An 18,024-nucleotide genomic window follows, 5' to 3' on the forward strand; every position below is an offset into this window, starting at 1 on the left:
AGAGCAAGGTAAAGCACTAAGAGCCTCAGACACCGCCGTCTTTAACTGCGCGGTAAAGTCCGATAGTAAAAGGCTCCCTCCAGACGGAGGATCAGGCATACCACTGGAAGCTGCATGTGACAATGGAGATGACTGATGGGTATGCTCCTCATGGGACGGCGAGTCCTCACAGGTGGACAGCTCAGTAGTACTAAAAGGGTTAACCTTCTTAGACATAATAACCTTGTTGATGCATATGGAACATAGTTGAGAGAGCGGGCACACCAAGGCCTCCTCACAATATAGACAGGTATTACTATTAGGCATAGAGGGAGTACCCTCAAGCATATCAGAATCCTCCATAGCTTGCGCTAACAACAGCAGGACACAGAATAAATTATCTTTTTATTTCAAAACGGCACCTTTATACTCCCAATGGCTGTGGCAATCACCACCTCCTAGACCTAGGCAAGCAGAGAAACAAGCGTCTTCTCCGACAGCTAGCTCCGTCAGGAAAGAAAAAATAAAAGTGTGACCAGACCCGGTCACATGGTGGGCAAGGCAGGACTGCCCCTGCTATGAGAAAAAGCGTGACAAGCTACAAGCTGTGCAACATTCAAAGTGAAAGTAAAAACCTGTATGTTCTGTTACCGCATAACAAACAGTCTATGAGCCCAATAAATCTCACACATAAAGCAGCATAAATCAAGGTATCACATTTGATTAATCCCCACTGTTCAATAACCTCCCTCGGGAGATATTAACCCATGATTCTATTAAGATAAAAGGAGCCACACTGTGACCCTGTCTTCAGCATTTTCAACATAAGTAAAAATTGAAACGATCTTACCAGAATCCGTGCTGTGAAACAGAAACACAGCCTCTCAAGTGTGACAGTCTTGTAGCATTGCTCCTAAGAAAAGAAGACAGTGAGACTCGTCAACACTGGTTGCTTAAGGAGCTGTTAGCAGGCAGTCTTGATGGGTTCGCAGGAAGACTCTCCCTGCATCTCCAGACTCTAAACTTTTGGGAATGCTCTCACTGAGAGGCTGACAAGACTTCTTAAAACTCCTCTTCCAAAGGGCATATACTCCTCCTGAGGAACAACTCTGAAATCTTCTGACACTTCTCTGCCATCCTCCTGTGACGAAAGGCAAAGAAAGACCGGGGGAAAGGGGAAGTGGGAGAGGTATTTGGGCTTTTGGCTGGTGTGTCTTTGCCTCCTCCTGGTGGCTAGGCTCAGTATTTCCCAACAGTAAGGAATGATGCCATGGACTCTCCTTATATTAAGAAGGAAAATAGGCGTATTAGAGGATGGGAGAGAGACAAGCATCAGGAATTTTCACGGTAATAAACGAGAAAGGCCATTACATCTACAAGAGCAATGTCACATTCTATGAACTGTTCTATAAGATGTTAAGTAGGTGGTACCTAGTACATTGCATATGATGTCTCCTTCCCAGTCTCTTATCTGTTGGAGGGGATGCAGACTTTGTAACACATATTTAGTGGACCTGTCTATTCATTAGACCTCTTTGGGCTAATAGTAAATTGTATACCTTATTAGGCTTACAAACCAATTTGGGGAAAAAAAATAGGCCACCCAGATCTTATATTTGTTAACTATTTAAAGAAGCTGGTTTATGCCATTCAAGTATACATGCAATCTTGACATACTAACTTTATTTACTGCTAAGCATGTTTTACAAAGTAGTATGAGATTCTGCTTGGATCCTGTCATAATATTGTCCTATACTTCCCGACGTAACATCTGTTTGTTTTTATCAGACTTGCATTAATTATTTGTCTTTCTTGTCAATTGTAGCTTCCATTCATTTTGTGAGTTGAAAACCTAAATAAAGTCTGTGGAACATTAAATAATCAAATCAAATGCATTCTTTTTCCTTCTTTTTCTGTGGTGAAAAACATTGGAAAGATAGACTGCAAGCAGATATATCTCTCTGAAAAGCTTGAACAAGAATCTCTGTCTCTTAAAAACACTCAGGATATCACAGTGGAAATCTTACAGTATGGCACAAAACCAGCTAGTGCACTAATTGGTCTCAAATGGCAGTTTTGAACCTAGGGATGCAAGCATGACATTATGGGCCAGATTACAAGTGGAGCACTATTTAATACTCCAGCTTGAGCGTTAACTGCGCTAGAAGTAAGATTTTTGGTCATGACGGGTTGTGCTCATATTATGAGTTGAAAGTAAACTGTTTTTGCTCACGTTATATCCCTACAAGTGCAAAAAGCCAAACTTAGACTATATTCTACTATGTGAAGAACATAGGAATGTGAAATATTTACAGTAAATATATAGTTAAAACCTTTATTAAAAATTAATATTGCATAAATATGTTTTTACATGTTTTTATCTACTTAACTGCAAAGGCCTTCTATTCACTTCTTTATATGTCTATATACGTGTATACTGTATATGTATTTATGTGTTTATACTGTATGTGTACATATGTCTGTAAATACATATAAACACATATAAATACATTGTTACTCACATATAAACACACATATATATATATATATATATATACATTATATATATATATATATATATATATATATATATATATATATATACATATTTAGACATGCATATGTATGTAGCAAAGCTCTTTGCCTGCTCTTTTTTGTGCAATTTTGTTTTTTAAATAATTTTTATTAGATGGTTTTACTATGAGTATAAATAGAACCCCAGAGGAAAGCATTGACAGGAGCGGTTAGTGACCACACTCCAGGCCATGGAATTAGGGGGTTGCTAAGAAGGTGGTAGTTAAGGGGAGGTGTTAGGGAGGAGAGCATAAGAAAAGGGGTCAGCGGAAGTTGTCAGTTAGTTTAGCGGGAAAGAAGCTTCATCCAGCCCTGATTTTAAGGTTGAGGTTGTCGCAGCTGTGGCGGGTGCTGGCCTTATGAGGCAAGTTAAAGAGCAAGAGGTACCTCCCTTGAAGATGGGGGAGAGTTATAGATTGGGGGCGTGCCTGGCGGTAGCCAGTGGAAGGCATGTGTGGCTATTTGGTAGGCGGCACCCTGGGTTAGTAATACCTATTTACTGAATTTTGATGTGGTTAACTATATGTTATATGTTAATAAATGCGGGCTGCGGCCTTTTCACCCAATGTTCTGTAGTAGGGTCAATTCTTGTATAAATGGAATGTGCCAAGTGTGTGGGTCACTTTACTTTGTAATGTATTTTTGATGTGTTTTGTGACATTTTTTTGTTTTGCAAAACAGTTAACCAGAGCTCTGTGGATGCGGTAATCATTTGAGCGTAAATCGCTATTGCGCTCAAATGATCGCATTTACTTTGAACTCGTAATACAAGCAGAAAACCTGACACGTGCAAACACCCGCAATATACCCCTTATCGCTCGTATGTAACTGTAAGCGCTTCACTCGTCATCTGGCCCTATATGTCTTTTTCCAGCTTTCCCTTTGACAGAAAATGTCACAAATCACTTTCAGACTTGGTACTAACATACTGCTGGAATAATCTATTAACTGTTCTTCCTGGTTTCATTTGACTGCCTGTCCGCACCATTTAAGTACAGTTAACCTCCAAATAAATGAATGTTTAAATTAAATGTGTTTATATACAGTACACATTCATTCATTTATTCATACATTTGAAGGACCATTTGTTATTCAATTTTAAAATGAATGCAACAAATAAAAAGTATTTGCGTTTGTTATGAATAAATGGACATCTGTAATATACAGTGCTTTGTGCATCACAATATTAACCAAAAAGAAAAGGCTGCACATTGCCTAAACCAGCTATTTGATGTGCAACATTTGCAGGTTACAGGAGTGTAGGACATGCACAATGTTTACACAAAAGCAAGCAGTGTTTAATGTTCTTTTAACATTTTCACGTGTAGGTATATTTATCTAGACACATACATGATTTACTGTCCATTCTGAAGCAATCAGTATGTTAGTAGCAGTACGGTCATTGAGCTCAGATTGCTGATATAATGGAGCTTTGCAGAGGTTGCTGATATGTTTGTATAATGATGATTGTTCATTATAATTTTATAGTTTTATTATGTGTATGAATAACAAGCCGCAAGGTTGGGATAAGAGAAAATGATGGTGTGTTAGATAGTAGAGGGTAAGTTAATTTTACCATGAAAGTAGTAATAGTATGGAGGTTATGTCAAACTCATTTTGACAGGTGGACATGCACCTTTCTCCTCCCCTAATCCGCCACTTTCCACTCCCACTTTTACGCCCCTTTTTAATATCAGTTTGATATAAAATTGATATAAAAAGGGGTTTTGATATGAATTTGATATTAAATTGATATTAAAAAAGTGTTTTTAATATGAATTTGATATCAAATTGATATAAAATTGCTAAAAAGGGGTTTTGATATGAATTTGATATTAAATTGATATTGAAAAAGTGTTTTTAATACGAATTTGATATCAAATTGATATGCATATTTTTTAATTAGGATTTGGATTAAAAGGTTTTAAGAGGGGTTATAAAGTATGTGTGTAGCGCAACGTACTAAGTCTAGTATGTTTGAACCGATGATACTTTGGTTTTTGTAAATAAACTCCCCATTATAATTCCAACTAGTTATATCTTTGGCTTGTACCATTTTTGAAAGAAGTAGTTCAGCATTTTTCTTAAACCGGTCATGGACATTGTTAACAACTTCATGAAATATTCTATCACCTTTTTCAAAGGATGCATCAGTTGTGTTATGATCGGTGCGGATAGATTCTCCCGGGGGCATTAATAGTGTTAACACAGAGTTTTCTCTAGCGTCTTGCTTTGCATACACCAAATATTTCTGTAATACGGCGTTGTACTTTTTTATTTTCACATCCTCTGGTATATCAGAATTATTTAATATTTCACCTATTTCAACATCCAAACGGTTTGTCACAGCCCTGTGAATGTCTACCTCATTTTGTTGTGGTTGTTGTAAGCGGTCCAACTGTTGTTTTGGGACAAGATACATTTTTTGAGCATTCTCCATCAGCTCTTAGTAAAGAGGGATGTAAGTATAGGAAGAGCAAATCCTAAAAATCCACCCCTCTGTGTCACCAAAATCTTCATTTTACCCAGAGCAACGGCTTTATTACTAAGTGTTTTTATAATTTTCCGCCACTTTTTAAGATGTCCTTTCTGTTGCTGTGTCAAAGGCAATCTACCTTTTTTTTTTTTTTTTTTTTTATAATTTTTATTTTTGTTGAGGGAGAGAAACAAACAAAATTTTGCTCACATGAAAATTACAGAAAATTCACATATAACAGGTTCAACAACTAGTTGCAAGGTGCTATGCTAGAAGAGCAAACCCAAAACTTCCCTCATTTTTGTCCCAGACTTCAAACATAACAGTAGAGGCCACTTTTGGGCCTTAATGGAGTCAAATAGGCTGGGGGTTGTAGTAACTACTCGCACATCCTCCTATGCCGCAAGGACCGTGTGGTCCCAAGTATATATAACAATAAGACAACAAGGTAGGGGGATGACATAAAGAGATATAAAATTACCATAAACTGTGGTGTGGCTCAGAGAGCTATTTAAGGCTCTCTGAGCAGGGCAGAGACTACTAAACTCTGCCAAATAAACAGAGGCTAATAAGGGAGAAAGAAGCAAAATATATTAAATAAAGAGGGCAACTGTGCCTCTATGATCCCATGTGAGACAGGCTTGGTATAGGAACTATTGCTATGTGGCTATAATCCCAGGAGATCTATTAGTCTGCCATAGTCACTCCAGGGCTTTTAATGTCAAAAATAACATGCTATAGAGGTTTACCCAGGACCTACACCTCTACCTTCAGTAGTTCAAATGTAAAGCTGTCTACTACAGTCTCCAAAAAAAAAAAAAAAAACCTCATGCTACTCTCTTCATTGCTATGAATAAATCTCGTTAGCACTTAGGGCTATGGCAAGCCCTCTTATCGCTATATATAATTAGAAATCACCAAAACATTCAGATTAGTATGTAGTTATGAGGACTTACAATCTACTAAGGTTTGCCCTATAAAATACTAGGATAAATTATTGTACATTAATCAATTGAGTAACCCATGTGTCAACCCCCCCACTCAAGGGGTTTTCTTGCATAAGGTACCTAGGAGACTGCAGTAATTAGTAAACGTAGCTAATAAAATTGAGAAGAATAAAAAAAAGAAAAAGAATTTTAAAGGAAAGAAAAGAAAACACAGGTGACAAGGCTGCTGCGAAGAGTCAGTGAAATCGAGTCCACATTAAAGTTCAATGCATAGGCCCTCACGAAATTCTCAAGGCTAACCCACTCCGGTTTTTCCTATGGCTGCAGCACATAAGACAGTCCAGACAGCATTTTGGAGTAGGGCCGCTATGCAGTTTAATGCTAGAAGTAAGTCAATGAGGGTGGACCAGGGCAGCAAACCCATCCGCCATACAGACATGAATGTAAGTGCTCCCTGAAATCTTTTCACACTGATAGGCAACTGAGAGATCCCCTGAACCGACCTCTTCATGGTCCCATGGTAGTCCGGCTGCTGAGCGGACCTATCTACAGCTGCGGCACCAGTTACCTCACCCACGAGAAAGGTCGCCTCAGGATACACACTTCTACTGCATGTCGCAGTCGGAACACTCTGCCGCTCCGCTGAGACTGTTGTGTCAGGCAAGTCAATCGCTTTAGGGGGGGAGGTTGGTTGCGCTGCCTCTGGGTACTTGCGGCTCTCCAGAAATGAATCCATGCGCTGCTCCAGCCGGCCGTAGTGATCGCTCAAAAGGTTTACTAGAGACCCCCACGTCAACTTCAGGGGTCGGTCCATGGCTGGTAGGCAGAGCAAGGAGACAGTTTACAGCAGTATGGTATCCAACGGTGCTATAGAGGCTTCCCTTAAGGCGCTGTATACGGCCCCTTAACCCAGGCGGCCAGGGGGGGGGAGCGCCAGGCTCATGCGAGTAGGCCTCAGCCCTTCAAATGTAAGGTTAGAGACTGACGATGTAGTTTAGAATAAGTTCCTGCAGATCTCCCTGAGCTCGTACATTCATCAGCAGGAATCCCCTGCTGTAAATTCTGTCCATAGATAGCGAAATTCTGCAAATTAGGTAGATTTTTTTGGCAAGCTGCAGATAATGCGTCCAGCCATGTTAGCTGCGTGGCCACGCCCCGGCAATCTACCTTTAAGAATGTTCAGGGCTATTTTACATATAGAGGCGATTAAATCATTAGAGGCACCACATAAAATAGTCTTTCTTTGTTGAGGTGTTGCATGTCTTAAGGTTTTTAAAACCTTCCAATTACGAATTAGTCTGCTAGACATGTTTACACACGCTAATGGTTGACAATGTATGACTAATAGTTTAAAATGTACCCTTTTTAAATCAGATATTTTTTAAATGTATGCAGCGGGTATATCAGGTGGAAAGAAACCGGTTCTTAACCGGTACTCATCGGGTGTAGCGGTTCTTAAGTCTACTAGTAAATAACCATATGGTAATCGAGTGGCATCTTCAAAAGCTTCTAAAAAGAAATGTGACTTACCCGGGTACATTTGTTTTGCCAAAGTGTTGATTTGTAACTTATCCCGTGGGTTTTTAAAGAGAACCATATAGTTTGTGTTTAGTGTGATAGTTCTGTTTTTTTTTACCCTGGCAAAACACATTTTGTACAAGATACATGATTCTCAGATTTCTGTGATGTACATATTTTGTAAAAGCTTTTTCAATTTCACAACTATCACTGTCAACCTCCATCAGATCATCAACAATTGTTAAATTAATTTTACCAGGTGGAAATAAATCATCATCGACAAATGTATTTGGTAGACCCTCTATAAATTTTATATGTGGAAAAGACTTTAATAGTTCATCATACAATCTCTGCCAACAGGCATAAAACCAAACAATATTATCAGGTTTGTGAGACAGAAGCGTGTCAGAGTGATGTAACAATTGTCTAACAAAATAACTTTTTCCAGAATTTGAAGGACCCGCTAAAATACAAGAAAAGGGATGTTGCAAATGTGTGTCCATGATTCTCAATTAGTAACCAAAAGGTAGCGTTGTAAAGTCCTGTGATAATAGTCTCTTTTTGTAAACACACTTTTGTGTTTTCCTCAGTGGTCGTGTCTCAACTTGCCAGTATCGTTTGTTTCTGAAAATAGACTTCTACTCGATGAAAAGTTTCTTTTGTGTGTCTACTTTAGAATTTGAAGGGTAATCCAAAACTAGATCTTTTAAACTCTCAAAATTGATTATGTTGGTGTTAGCAGAGTTCAGAGTTATACCCTTTACTTTTAAATTCATTTTTCCATTATTCAGTTTGTCCCCGTAAGTTTTAGGGCCGGCAGATACAAACTCTGTGATGTGTGTACCTGGTGGTAGTTCGCTAGTTAATTAACCTAGATAGTCACCTAAAGTTGGATTCCTATTACCTTCCTTGCTAACAAAAATGACAGAGTCTGTGTCGTGGTAGAGACACCTCTCCTGCAGTCCGTCCAAAACTCTGTACAATTCAAGTCTGGCATAAGCTGTAGTAAAACAAGCGATAAAGATGTTAGTATTGTTGTTAACTGTATAACGTTCTTTAGAGTACTTCCAGCTAAGCATAGCTGTTTCATCATCTAAGAAATGTAAAGCAGAGACTTCATAATAAGGTAGAAAAGCATACTTGAATAACTCATCAGGGTCTGTCACTATTCTGGTGTTGGGTAAATTACTCCTTTGAACAAATTTGCCCCACAAAGAATTAAGAAACAATTTAGAGATCTGTCTTTTTGCAGGATTTACCGCTATCTGATCGGATCGCAATTGTACATCCTCTTTTTCTTTGTAATCTCTAATGTATTGGCTTATCATCTGTACACCATTCCGGATACCCAGAGGCTTCCTGTTCATCCCTCAGATGTACCTTAATGTAATCTTCAAACAAGTTCTTTTTGTAGTTGTTAAAATGCCAAATTTCATAGATTTTAGAAATTTTGTACCCCTTTTCTACAGCTACCTGAATTTCATTCGTACACCATGTACCTGTCAGCGCACGCTGTTCATTGCTATGTTCGCATTGCACTGTGTTGTTATCGGTGGCGCAGTTCAGACATGGCGGGAACATGAGTGTACCATTTAATTTCAACGGTAGAACAGGAAAAAACAAACCTTTGGGTGGAAACATTTGTACTTTAGCAATACCAAAATAAAAATTAATGTTCCTGAAATTCTCATAAATGATTCGTGGATGACCCATGGGGTAAGCTTTTGTCTTGTTTACAAATGGGTATAAACTGGTAAAATTATAGTAGTGTATGCTTTCACCTGGCTCTGTTTTGTGGTACAATTTAATTGCATTTGTGTCAAATTGCAACAAAAATATATTACAAAAGAAATTATTGGACCTTTTGACTCCAATAGACTGAACCTGACCGGTCAGGGGATGTGCGGTACAATTTGCCCAGAAACATTGATACAGCAAAATGCAGAGTTGGCCATAGTAAGACCAGTCACACTTTCTACACCCTGCTGCACACAGCACCCCTGTGGAGAGGTTCTCGCTGGGCAGGTTAAACGGTATATGGGATCTAAGAAAGTGGTGACATCCTTACAATAGGCGGTATAGAATAATCAGGCATACCTTGCAAAATGTACAATATATAAAGTATAAACAATAATATAAATATAATAAATAGTATTAACCCCTAATCTGCCCTCCCTAACATCGCCGACACCTAACTTCAAGTATTAACCCCTAATCTGCCGACCGGACCTCACCGCTACTATGATAAATTTATTAACCCCTAAAGCTAAGTCTAACCCTAACACTAACACCCCCCTAAGTTAAATATAATTTAAATCTAACGAAATAAATTAACTCTTATTAAATAAATTATTCCTATTTAAATCTAAATACTTACCTGTAAAATAAACCCTAATATAGCTACAATATAACCAATAATTATATTGTAGCTATTTTAGGGCTAATATTTATTTTACAGGCAACTTTGTAATTATTTTAACCAGGTACAATGGCTATTAAATATTTAATAACTATTTAATAGCTACCTAGATAAAATAATTCCAAAATTACCTGTAAAATAAATCCTAACCTAAGTTACAATTAAACCTAACACTACACTATCAATAAATTAATTAAATAAAATACCTACAATTAAATCTAACACTACACTATCAATAAATTAATTACATGAAATACCTACAAATAAATACAAATAAATAAACTAACTAAAGTACAAAAAATAAAAAAGCTAAGTTACAAAAAATAAAAAAATTAATTACAAACATAATAAAAATATTACAACAATTTTAAGCTAATTACACCTACTCTAAGCCCCCTAATAAAATAACAAAGCCCCCCAAAATAAAAAAAATGCCCTACCCTATTCTAAAATTAAAATAGAAAAGCTCTTTTACCTTACCAGCCCTTAAAAGGGCCTTTTGCGGGGCATGCCCCAAAGAATTCAGCTCTTTTGCCTGGAAAAAAACACAATACCCCCCTCCCCAACATTACAACCCACCACCCACATACCCCTAATCAAACCCAAACCCCCCTTAAATAAACCTAACACTAAGCCCCTGAAGATATTCCTACCTTATCTTCACCACACCGGGTATCACCGATCCGTCCAGGCTCCGAAATCTTCATCCAAGCCCAAGCAGGGGCTGGAGATCCATCATCCGGCTGAAGTCTTCTATCAAGCGGCAAGAAGAGGCTCCAAAGTCTTCATCCTATCCGGGCAGAAGAGGAGATCCGGACCGGCAACCATCTTCATCCAAGCAGCATCTTCTATCTTCATCTGATGACGAGCGACTCCATCTTCAAGACCTCCGGCACGGATCCATCCTCTTCTTCCGACGTCCTAAGTCCGAATGAAGGTTCCTTTAAATGATGTCATCCAAGATGGCGTCCCTCGAATTCCGATTGGCTGATAGGATTCTATCAGCCAATCGGAATTAAGGTAGGGAAAATCTGATTGGCTGATTGAAGCACGTTTTTTAAGCTGGCCGCGTCCGTAAGCACCGCTGGTATTGAGAGTTGCAGTGGCGGTAAATTATGCTCTACGCTCCCTTTTTGGAGACTAACGCAGCCCTTCTATGAACTCTAAATACCAGCGGTATTTAAAAGGTGCGGGGGGGGGAAAAAGCCAGCGTTAGCTATGCGGGTTGTTACTGAAAAAACTCTAAATCTAGCTGAATATGTTTTAAGCTCATTCTGAAAATTAAATGTTTTATGTTTGTTCTCATCGTACCATTTCAAAAAATCTGATTTCTCTTCAGGCATCATGTATTCAACACCGTACTGATCTACATCGGGCATAGGGCCTGTATAGTTCTGATTCTCAACTGTGTTAAAAAAAATGAGGAAATAGCCTTTAGATTCTTTAAAATCTAACGGCTAGATTTGGAGTTTTGTCGGTAACAACACGAAAAACTAACGCCGGCTTTTTTCTGGCCGCACCATAAAAATAACTCTGGTATTGAGAGTCCACATAAAGGCTGCGTTAGGCTCCAAAAAAGGAGCGTAGAGCATTTTTAACGCAGCTTCAACTCTCAATACCAGAGTTGCTTACGCAAGCGGCCAGCCTCAAAAACGTGCTCGTGCACGATTCCCCCATAGGAAACAATGGGGCTGTTTGAGCTGAAAAAAAACCTAACACCTGCAAAAAAGCCGCGTTCAGCTCTTAACGCAGCCCCATTATTTGCTATGGGGAAACACTTCCTACGTCTGCACCTAACACTCTAACATGTACCCCGAGTCTAAACACCCCTAACCTTACACTTATTAACCCCTAATCTGCCGCCCCCGCTATCGCTGACACCTGCATTTTATTTTTAACCCCTAATCTGCCGCTCCGTAAACCGCCGCTACTTACATTATCCCTATGTACCCCTAATCTGCTGCCCCTAACACCGCCGACCCCTATATTATATTTATTAACCCCTAATCTGCCCCCCTCAACGTCGCCTCCATCTGCCTACACTTATTAACCCCTAATCTGCCGACCGCAAAGCGCCGCCACCTACGTTATCCTTATGTACCCCTAATCTGCTGCCCCTAACACCGCCGACCCCTATATTATATTTATTAACCCCTAATCTGCCCCCTCAACGTCGCCTCCACCTGCCTACACTTATTAACCCCTAATCTGCCGAGCGGACCTGAGCGCTACTATAATAAAGTTATTAACCCCTAATCTGCATCACTAACCCTATAATAAATAGTATTAACCCCAAATCTGCCCTCCCTAACATCGCCGACACCTAACTTCAATTATTAACCCCTAATCTGCTGACTGGAGCTCACCGCTACTCTAATAAATGTATTAACCCCTAAAGCTAAGTCTAACCCTAACACTAACACCCCCCTAAGTTAAATATAATTTACATCTAACGAAATTAATTAACTCTTATTAAATAAATTATTCCTATTTAAAGATAAATACTTACCTGTAAAATAAATCCTAATATAGCTACAATATAAATTATAATTATATTATAGCTATTTTAGGATTTATATTTATTTTACAGGTAACTTTGTATTTATTTTAACCAGGTACAATAGCTATTAAATAGTTAAGAACTATTTAATAGCTAAAATAGTTAAAATAATTACAAAATTACCTGTAAAATAAATACTAACCTAAGTTACAATTAAACCTAACACTACACTATCAATAAATTAATTAAATAAACTACCTACAATTACCTACAATTACCTACAATTAACCTAACACTACACTATCAATAAATTAATTAAATACAATTCCTACAAATAAATACAATTAAATAAACTAGCTAAAGTACAAAAAATAAAAAAGAACTAAGTTACAAAAATTAAAAAAATATTTACAAACATAAGAAAAATATTACAACAATTTAAAACTAATTACACCTACTCTAAGCCCCCTAATAAAACAACAAAGCCCCCCAAAATAAAAAATGCCCTACCCTATTCTAAATTACTAAAGTTAAAAGCTCTTATCAGCCAATCGAATTCCGATTGGCTGATAGGATTCTATCAGCCAATCGGAATTAAGGTAGGAATATTCTGATTGGCTGATGGAATCAGATTGTTCCGATCAGCCAATAGAATGCGAGCTCAATCTGATTGGCTGATTGGATCAGCCAATCGGATTGAACTTGATTCTGATTGGCTGATTCCATCAGCCAATCAGAATATTCCTACCTTAATTCCGATTGGCTGATAGAATCCTATCAGCCAATCGGAATTCGAGGGACGCCATCTTGGATGACGTCCCTTAAAGGAACCGTCATTCTTCAGTTGGACGTCGCCGGAAGAAGATGGGTCCGCGGTGGAGGTCTTCAGGATGGAGCCGGTCGTCATCGGATGAAGATAGAAGATGCCGCTTGGATCAAGATGGTTGCCGGTCCGGATTGCCTCTTCTTCCCGGATAGGATGAAGACTTTGGAGCCTCTTCTGGACCTCTTCAGCCACCGGATGATGGATCGCCAACCCCCGCTTGGGTTGGATGAAGATTTTGGAGCCAGGACGGATCGGTGATACCTGGTGAGGTGAAGACAAGGTAGGATGATCTGCAGGGGATTAGTGTTAGGTTTATTTAAGGGGGGTTTGGGTTAGATTAGGGGTATGTGGGTGGTGGGTTGTAATGTTGGGGGGGGTATTGTATGTTTTTTTTTTACAGGCAAAAGAGCTGAACTTCTTGGGGCATGCCCCGCAAAGGGCCCTGTTCAGGGCTGGTAAGGTAAAAGAGCTTTTAACTTTAGTAATTTAGAATAGGGTAGGGCAATTTTTATTTTAGGGGGCTTTGTTGTTTTATTAGGGGGCTTAGAGTAGGTGTAATTAGTTTAAAATTGTTGTAATATTTTTCTTATGTTTGTAAATATTTTTTTATTTTTTGTAACTTAGTTCTTTTTTATTTTTTGTACTTTAGCTATTTAATTGTATTTATTTGTAGGAATTGTATTTAATTAATTTATTGATAGTGTAGTGTTAGGTTAATTGTAGGTAATTGTAGGTAGTTTATTTAATTAATTTATTGATAGTGTAGTGTTAGGTTTAATTGTAACTTAGGTTAGTATTTATTTTACAGGTAATTTTGTAATTATTTTAACTATTTTAGCTATTAAATAGTTCTTAACTATTTAATAGCTATTGTACCTGGTTAAAATAAATACAAAGTTACCTGTAAAATAAATATAAATCCTAAAATAGCTATAATATAATTATAATTTATCGTGTAGCTATATTAGGATTTATTTTACAGGTAAGTATTTAGCTTTAAATAGGAAAAATTTATTTAATAAGAGATAATTAATTTCGTTAGATGTAAATTATATTTAATTTAGGGGGGTGTTAGTGTTAGGGTTAGACTTAGCTTTAGGGGTTAATACATTTATTAGAATAGTGGTGAGCTCCAGTCGGCAGATTCTGGGTTAATAATTGAAGTTAGGTGTCGGCGATGTTAGGGAGGGCAGATTAGGGGTTAATACTATTTATTATAGGGTTAGTGATGCGGATTAGGGGTTAATAACTTTATTATAGTAGCGCTCAGGTCCGCTCGGCAGATTAGGGGTTAATAAGTGTAGGCAGGTGGAGGCGACGTTGAGGGGGGCAGATTAGGGGTTAATAAATATAATATAGGGGTCGGCGGTGTTAGGGGCAGCAGATTAGGGGTACATAAGGATAACGTAGGTGGCGGCGCTTTGCGGTCGGCAGATTAGGGGTTAATAAGTGTAGGCAGATGGAGGCGACGTTGAGGGGGGCAGATTAGGGGTTAATAAATATAATATAGGGGTCGGCGGTGTTAGGGGCAGCAGATTAGGGGTACATAAGGATAACATAGGTGGCAGCGTTTTGCGGTCGGCAGATTAGGGGTTAATAAGGGTAGGCAGATGGAGGCGATGTTGAGGGGGTCGGCGGTGTTAGGGGGAGCAGATTAGGGGTACATAAGGATAACGTAGGTGGCGGTCGGCAGATTAGGGGTTAAAAAATTGTATTCGAGTGTCGGCGATGTGGGGGGACCTCGGTTTAGGGGTACATAGGTAGTTTATGGGTGTTAGTGTACTTTAGAGTACAGTAGTTAAGAGCTTTAGAAACCGGCGTTAGCCCAGAAAGCTCTTAACTACTGACTTTTTTCCTGCGGCTGGAGTTTTGTCGTTAGATGTCTAACGCTCACTTCAGAAACGACTCTAAATACCGGAGTTAGAAAAATCCCATTGAAAAGATAGGATACGCAATTGACGTAAGGGGATCTGCGGTATGGAAAAGTCGCGGCTGAAAAGTGAGCGTTAGACCCTATTTTGAGTGACTCCAAATACCGGCGGTAGCCTAAAACCAGCGTTAGGAGCCTCTAACGCTGGTTTTCACGGCTAACGCCAAACTCCAAATCTAGGTGCTAGGCTTTTGGTAATTTGCTCAGTTTCTTTGGCAAAAAATTTAGAGAATCTATAAAACGTATCTGTAAGTCAGACACTGTGATGCACAACAGTTTACCACCTTGAGCCAACAACTTGACATCTACTCTCTCTTTTACCAACTGTTGCACCACAAAATAACAATCATACCTACCACCATTATGCGCTATAAACGTGTGTTTAGAAAATTTGCTTCTAATGAAATGTTTGACAAAATCTTGCACACAATTAGCACCTTGAAACTCCCACGCTAATGCACCATCTAACGAACTAGCGTAAACATAATTTGGTTTGTGTACACCTGTTTCTTGTGTACATTCAAAATCGTAAACTATGTAAGTAGTGTTTGATGTTGGGAGTTTGTAAGGCCTCATGTAACTCAGGTGGTTGTCAAGCTCATCAATCTTACAACGGCAAACTTTACAGGTTGGCGGGGCACATTTGTGACCATCTTTCCTAACATAACCACAACATTTCTCATAATATTCTTTGGCAACACAATCTACCTTACCCTCTTTTGCTAATTCAACGTGCAAAGTCAAGCACATCTGCGAACGAACAAAAACACGACAACTGGCTCAGCGATCTATTTCAGATGTAATGTCAACACAATTCTTTCTGTGACAAGCCCTACAAAAGTATCTACATGTGTGTTTTGTGATGAAAAACAGAGTGACAATACTGACAGAAGAAATCATGACCGATAAATGATTTAATGTTTTTAATACAGTAGTAATGTTTATCATGGTACAGAATAAATAATACTTTATCCTCACGAAAATACTGCCAGGAACCCTGATTGTGATAAAGTATTTTTATTGTAACATTCAAATGCTTTTCAAAAGCGTGTATATCAATAAAAGTAACAAGTCTATCATCCGGTATGTGTAGAATTTTGTCAGTAGTGACACTTTTGTTTTGAGACTGGCTGCCAGACACAAATTATTGTCATAGTTGTTAACATTAAACAAATATTTTCTTTTTGTATTTAAGATGGTGCTATAGGTAATGGAACACAACTTTCTATGTCTCAAAATACCCCCTGCTCGATTTCTAATAATAATGACAACAAGCCTTAAACAGCCATTACTGATACACTGGGCATAACTCCACAACAACCCCACAACATGACTTAAAAAAGAATCAGCATTTAGACAATCCACATCCCAACTCAAAGAATACAAAGGTCTCTCCAGTTCATCACCTTCTAACCGCAACTGCACTAGATCACCAGCCCTTATTTCAGTACGGATCTTACTCATTATATTTTCTACCGCATCATACACAATCTGTACAGCCTCTTGAATTTAACCTGTCCAGGTTAATAAATCTGAAATGTTAAAAAAAAATGGTTGTACGAAAATTATTAAGCTGTCTTTCATAGCTGGCTATGTGTTCTAAAAAAACAGCATCATGATTCTGTTCAGGGGGGTGTTCAACATCTGGTTCTGTAAGAGCTTGACTATGTACTGATTCTGGTTGAAGCTGTGAATGTGTTTCTGATACTGCATGTGCATTGGGACATGTTGGCTCACCTACAGAATCTTGTTGTATGGGTAATTGATTAGTGTTATACCTTGCTGGTGTAGATCGCCGCAGACGGCTCACCCTTCTCAACATCTTTATTGCTTTTTTCATACTTCTTACCCTGTGTGATCTTTTTAGTCTTTTTAGTTGTCTAGCTGTCCTATAGTTCAACCCGTGTCCAACCAATGATAGTCACGCGGCCCTGGTCTTATGATCTTCCTGTTTCTGCTGAAAATCTACATCAACATTGTTCATGACATTAAAAGAGGTAAAATAGTGAAAGAAACAATTTATGAAATTGCACTGAAAGTTATCAAAATTATGTTGTAGTGTGTTCAAGTCCTTTCTTAAGCCGGCGCAGTTTAAACACTGCTTATCCATTAAACACACATAATTTTCTGAATTGTGTTTGGTGTTTGTGAGACTCTGCAAGGGCATTCTACGTTTTGTCACTTTAGAAATCTTATTTTCTGTTCTTGGCTTTTTTCTTGGTCTATTTTCATCTGGACGCTTCATTTTGTCTCTTTGACCCTTATCTGTTGGCTCTTCCCATTCCTCTATTATCACTATTGCATTGGCTGATGAATCTAATAGAGCAAATAAAAATATGTCTAAATATTTGTGTAAATGCATAAACATAATTCAAAGTTTTTTTTGTTTTTTTTTTAAAAAACAATCAAACTTACTTTTCATTTTTTTCGTCTTTTCTTTTACATTTTCTTTGGTCTGTGGTACGTGTACATCCGCTGTTACAGTGATTTTTTTCGTTCGCTTAGGTGTTTCTGGAAAAAAAAAAAGGATATTTAGAATTAGTATTTAACAGTAATATTAAGAGAGATATTCGCTTAGGTCGCTTTAAACTAACCATTTATTACAAGAGACTGCGTCTCCTCATCATCCCACACTATCTGTTTTATGTTGGTCTTAAAATCCCTTTTCCTTTTCATAACATTTTTACGAGGAGCGGGTGGCGGTACATACGCTTTCATATTATTAACATACGGCGTTGTAAACAGGTCTGTATCATCAGAAATGTATGCACCTATTAAAATAAATATAAAGCTATGTACAGTATATATAGATGATTAGCTTAACAACATAAACCACATGAAATACTGGTTTGCAT

The 18,024-nt window shown here is 38.2% G+C and overlaps 1 protein-coding gene across 1 annotated transcript in view; it reads left to right on the plus strand.

Annotated features, from left to right (window-relative positions):
* Positions 1-18,024, plus strand: part of LOC128658283 (sodium channel protein type 2 subunit alpha-like) — a 380,151-nt gene that overhangs the window by 74,259 nt on the left and 287,868 nt on the right. The window contains exon 7 of the mRNA XM_053712819.1: positions 2,905-2,921. Within this exon, the coding sequence (XP_053568794.1) occupies positions 2,905-2,921 (17 nt within the window). The remainder of the gene's footprint in view (positions 1-2,904; positions 2,922-18,024) is intronic.

The sequence above is a fragment of the Bombina bombina genome, chromosome 1, assembly GCF_027579735.1.
Source record: "Bombina bombina isolate aBomBom1 chromosome 1, aBomBom1.pri, whole genome shotgun sequence".
NCBI lineage: Eukaryota > Metazoa > Chordata > Amphibia > Anura > Bombinatoridae > Bombina > Bombina bombina.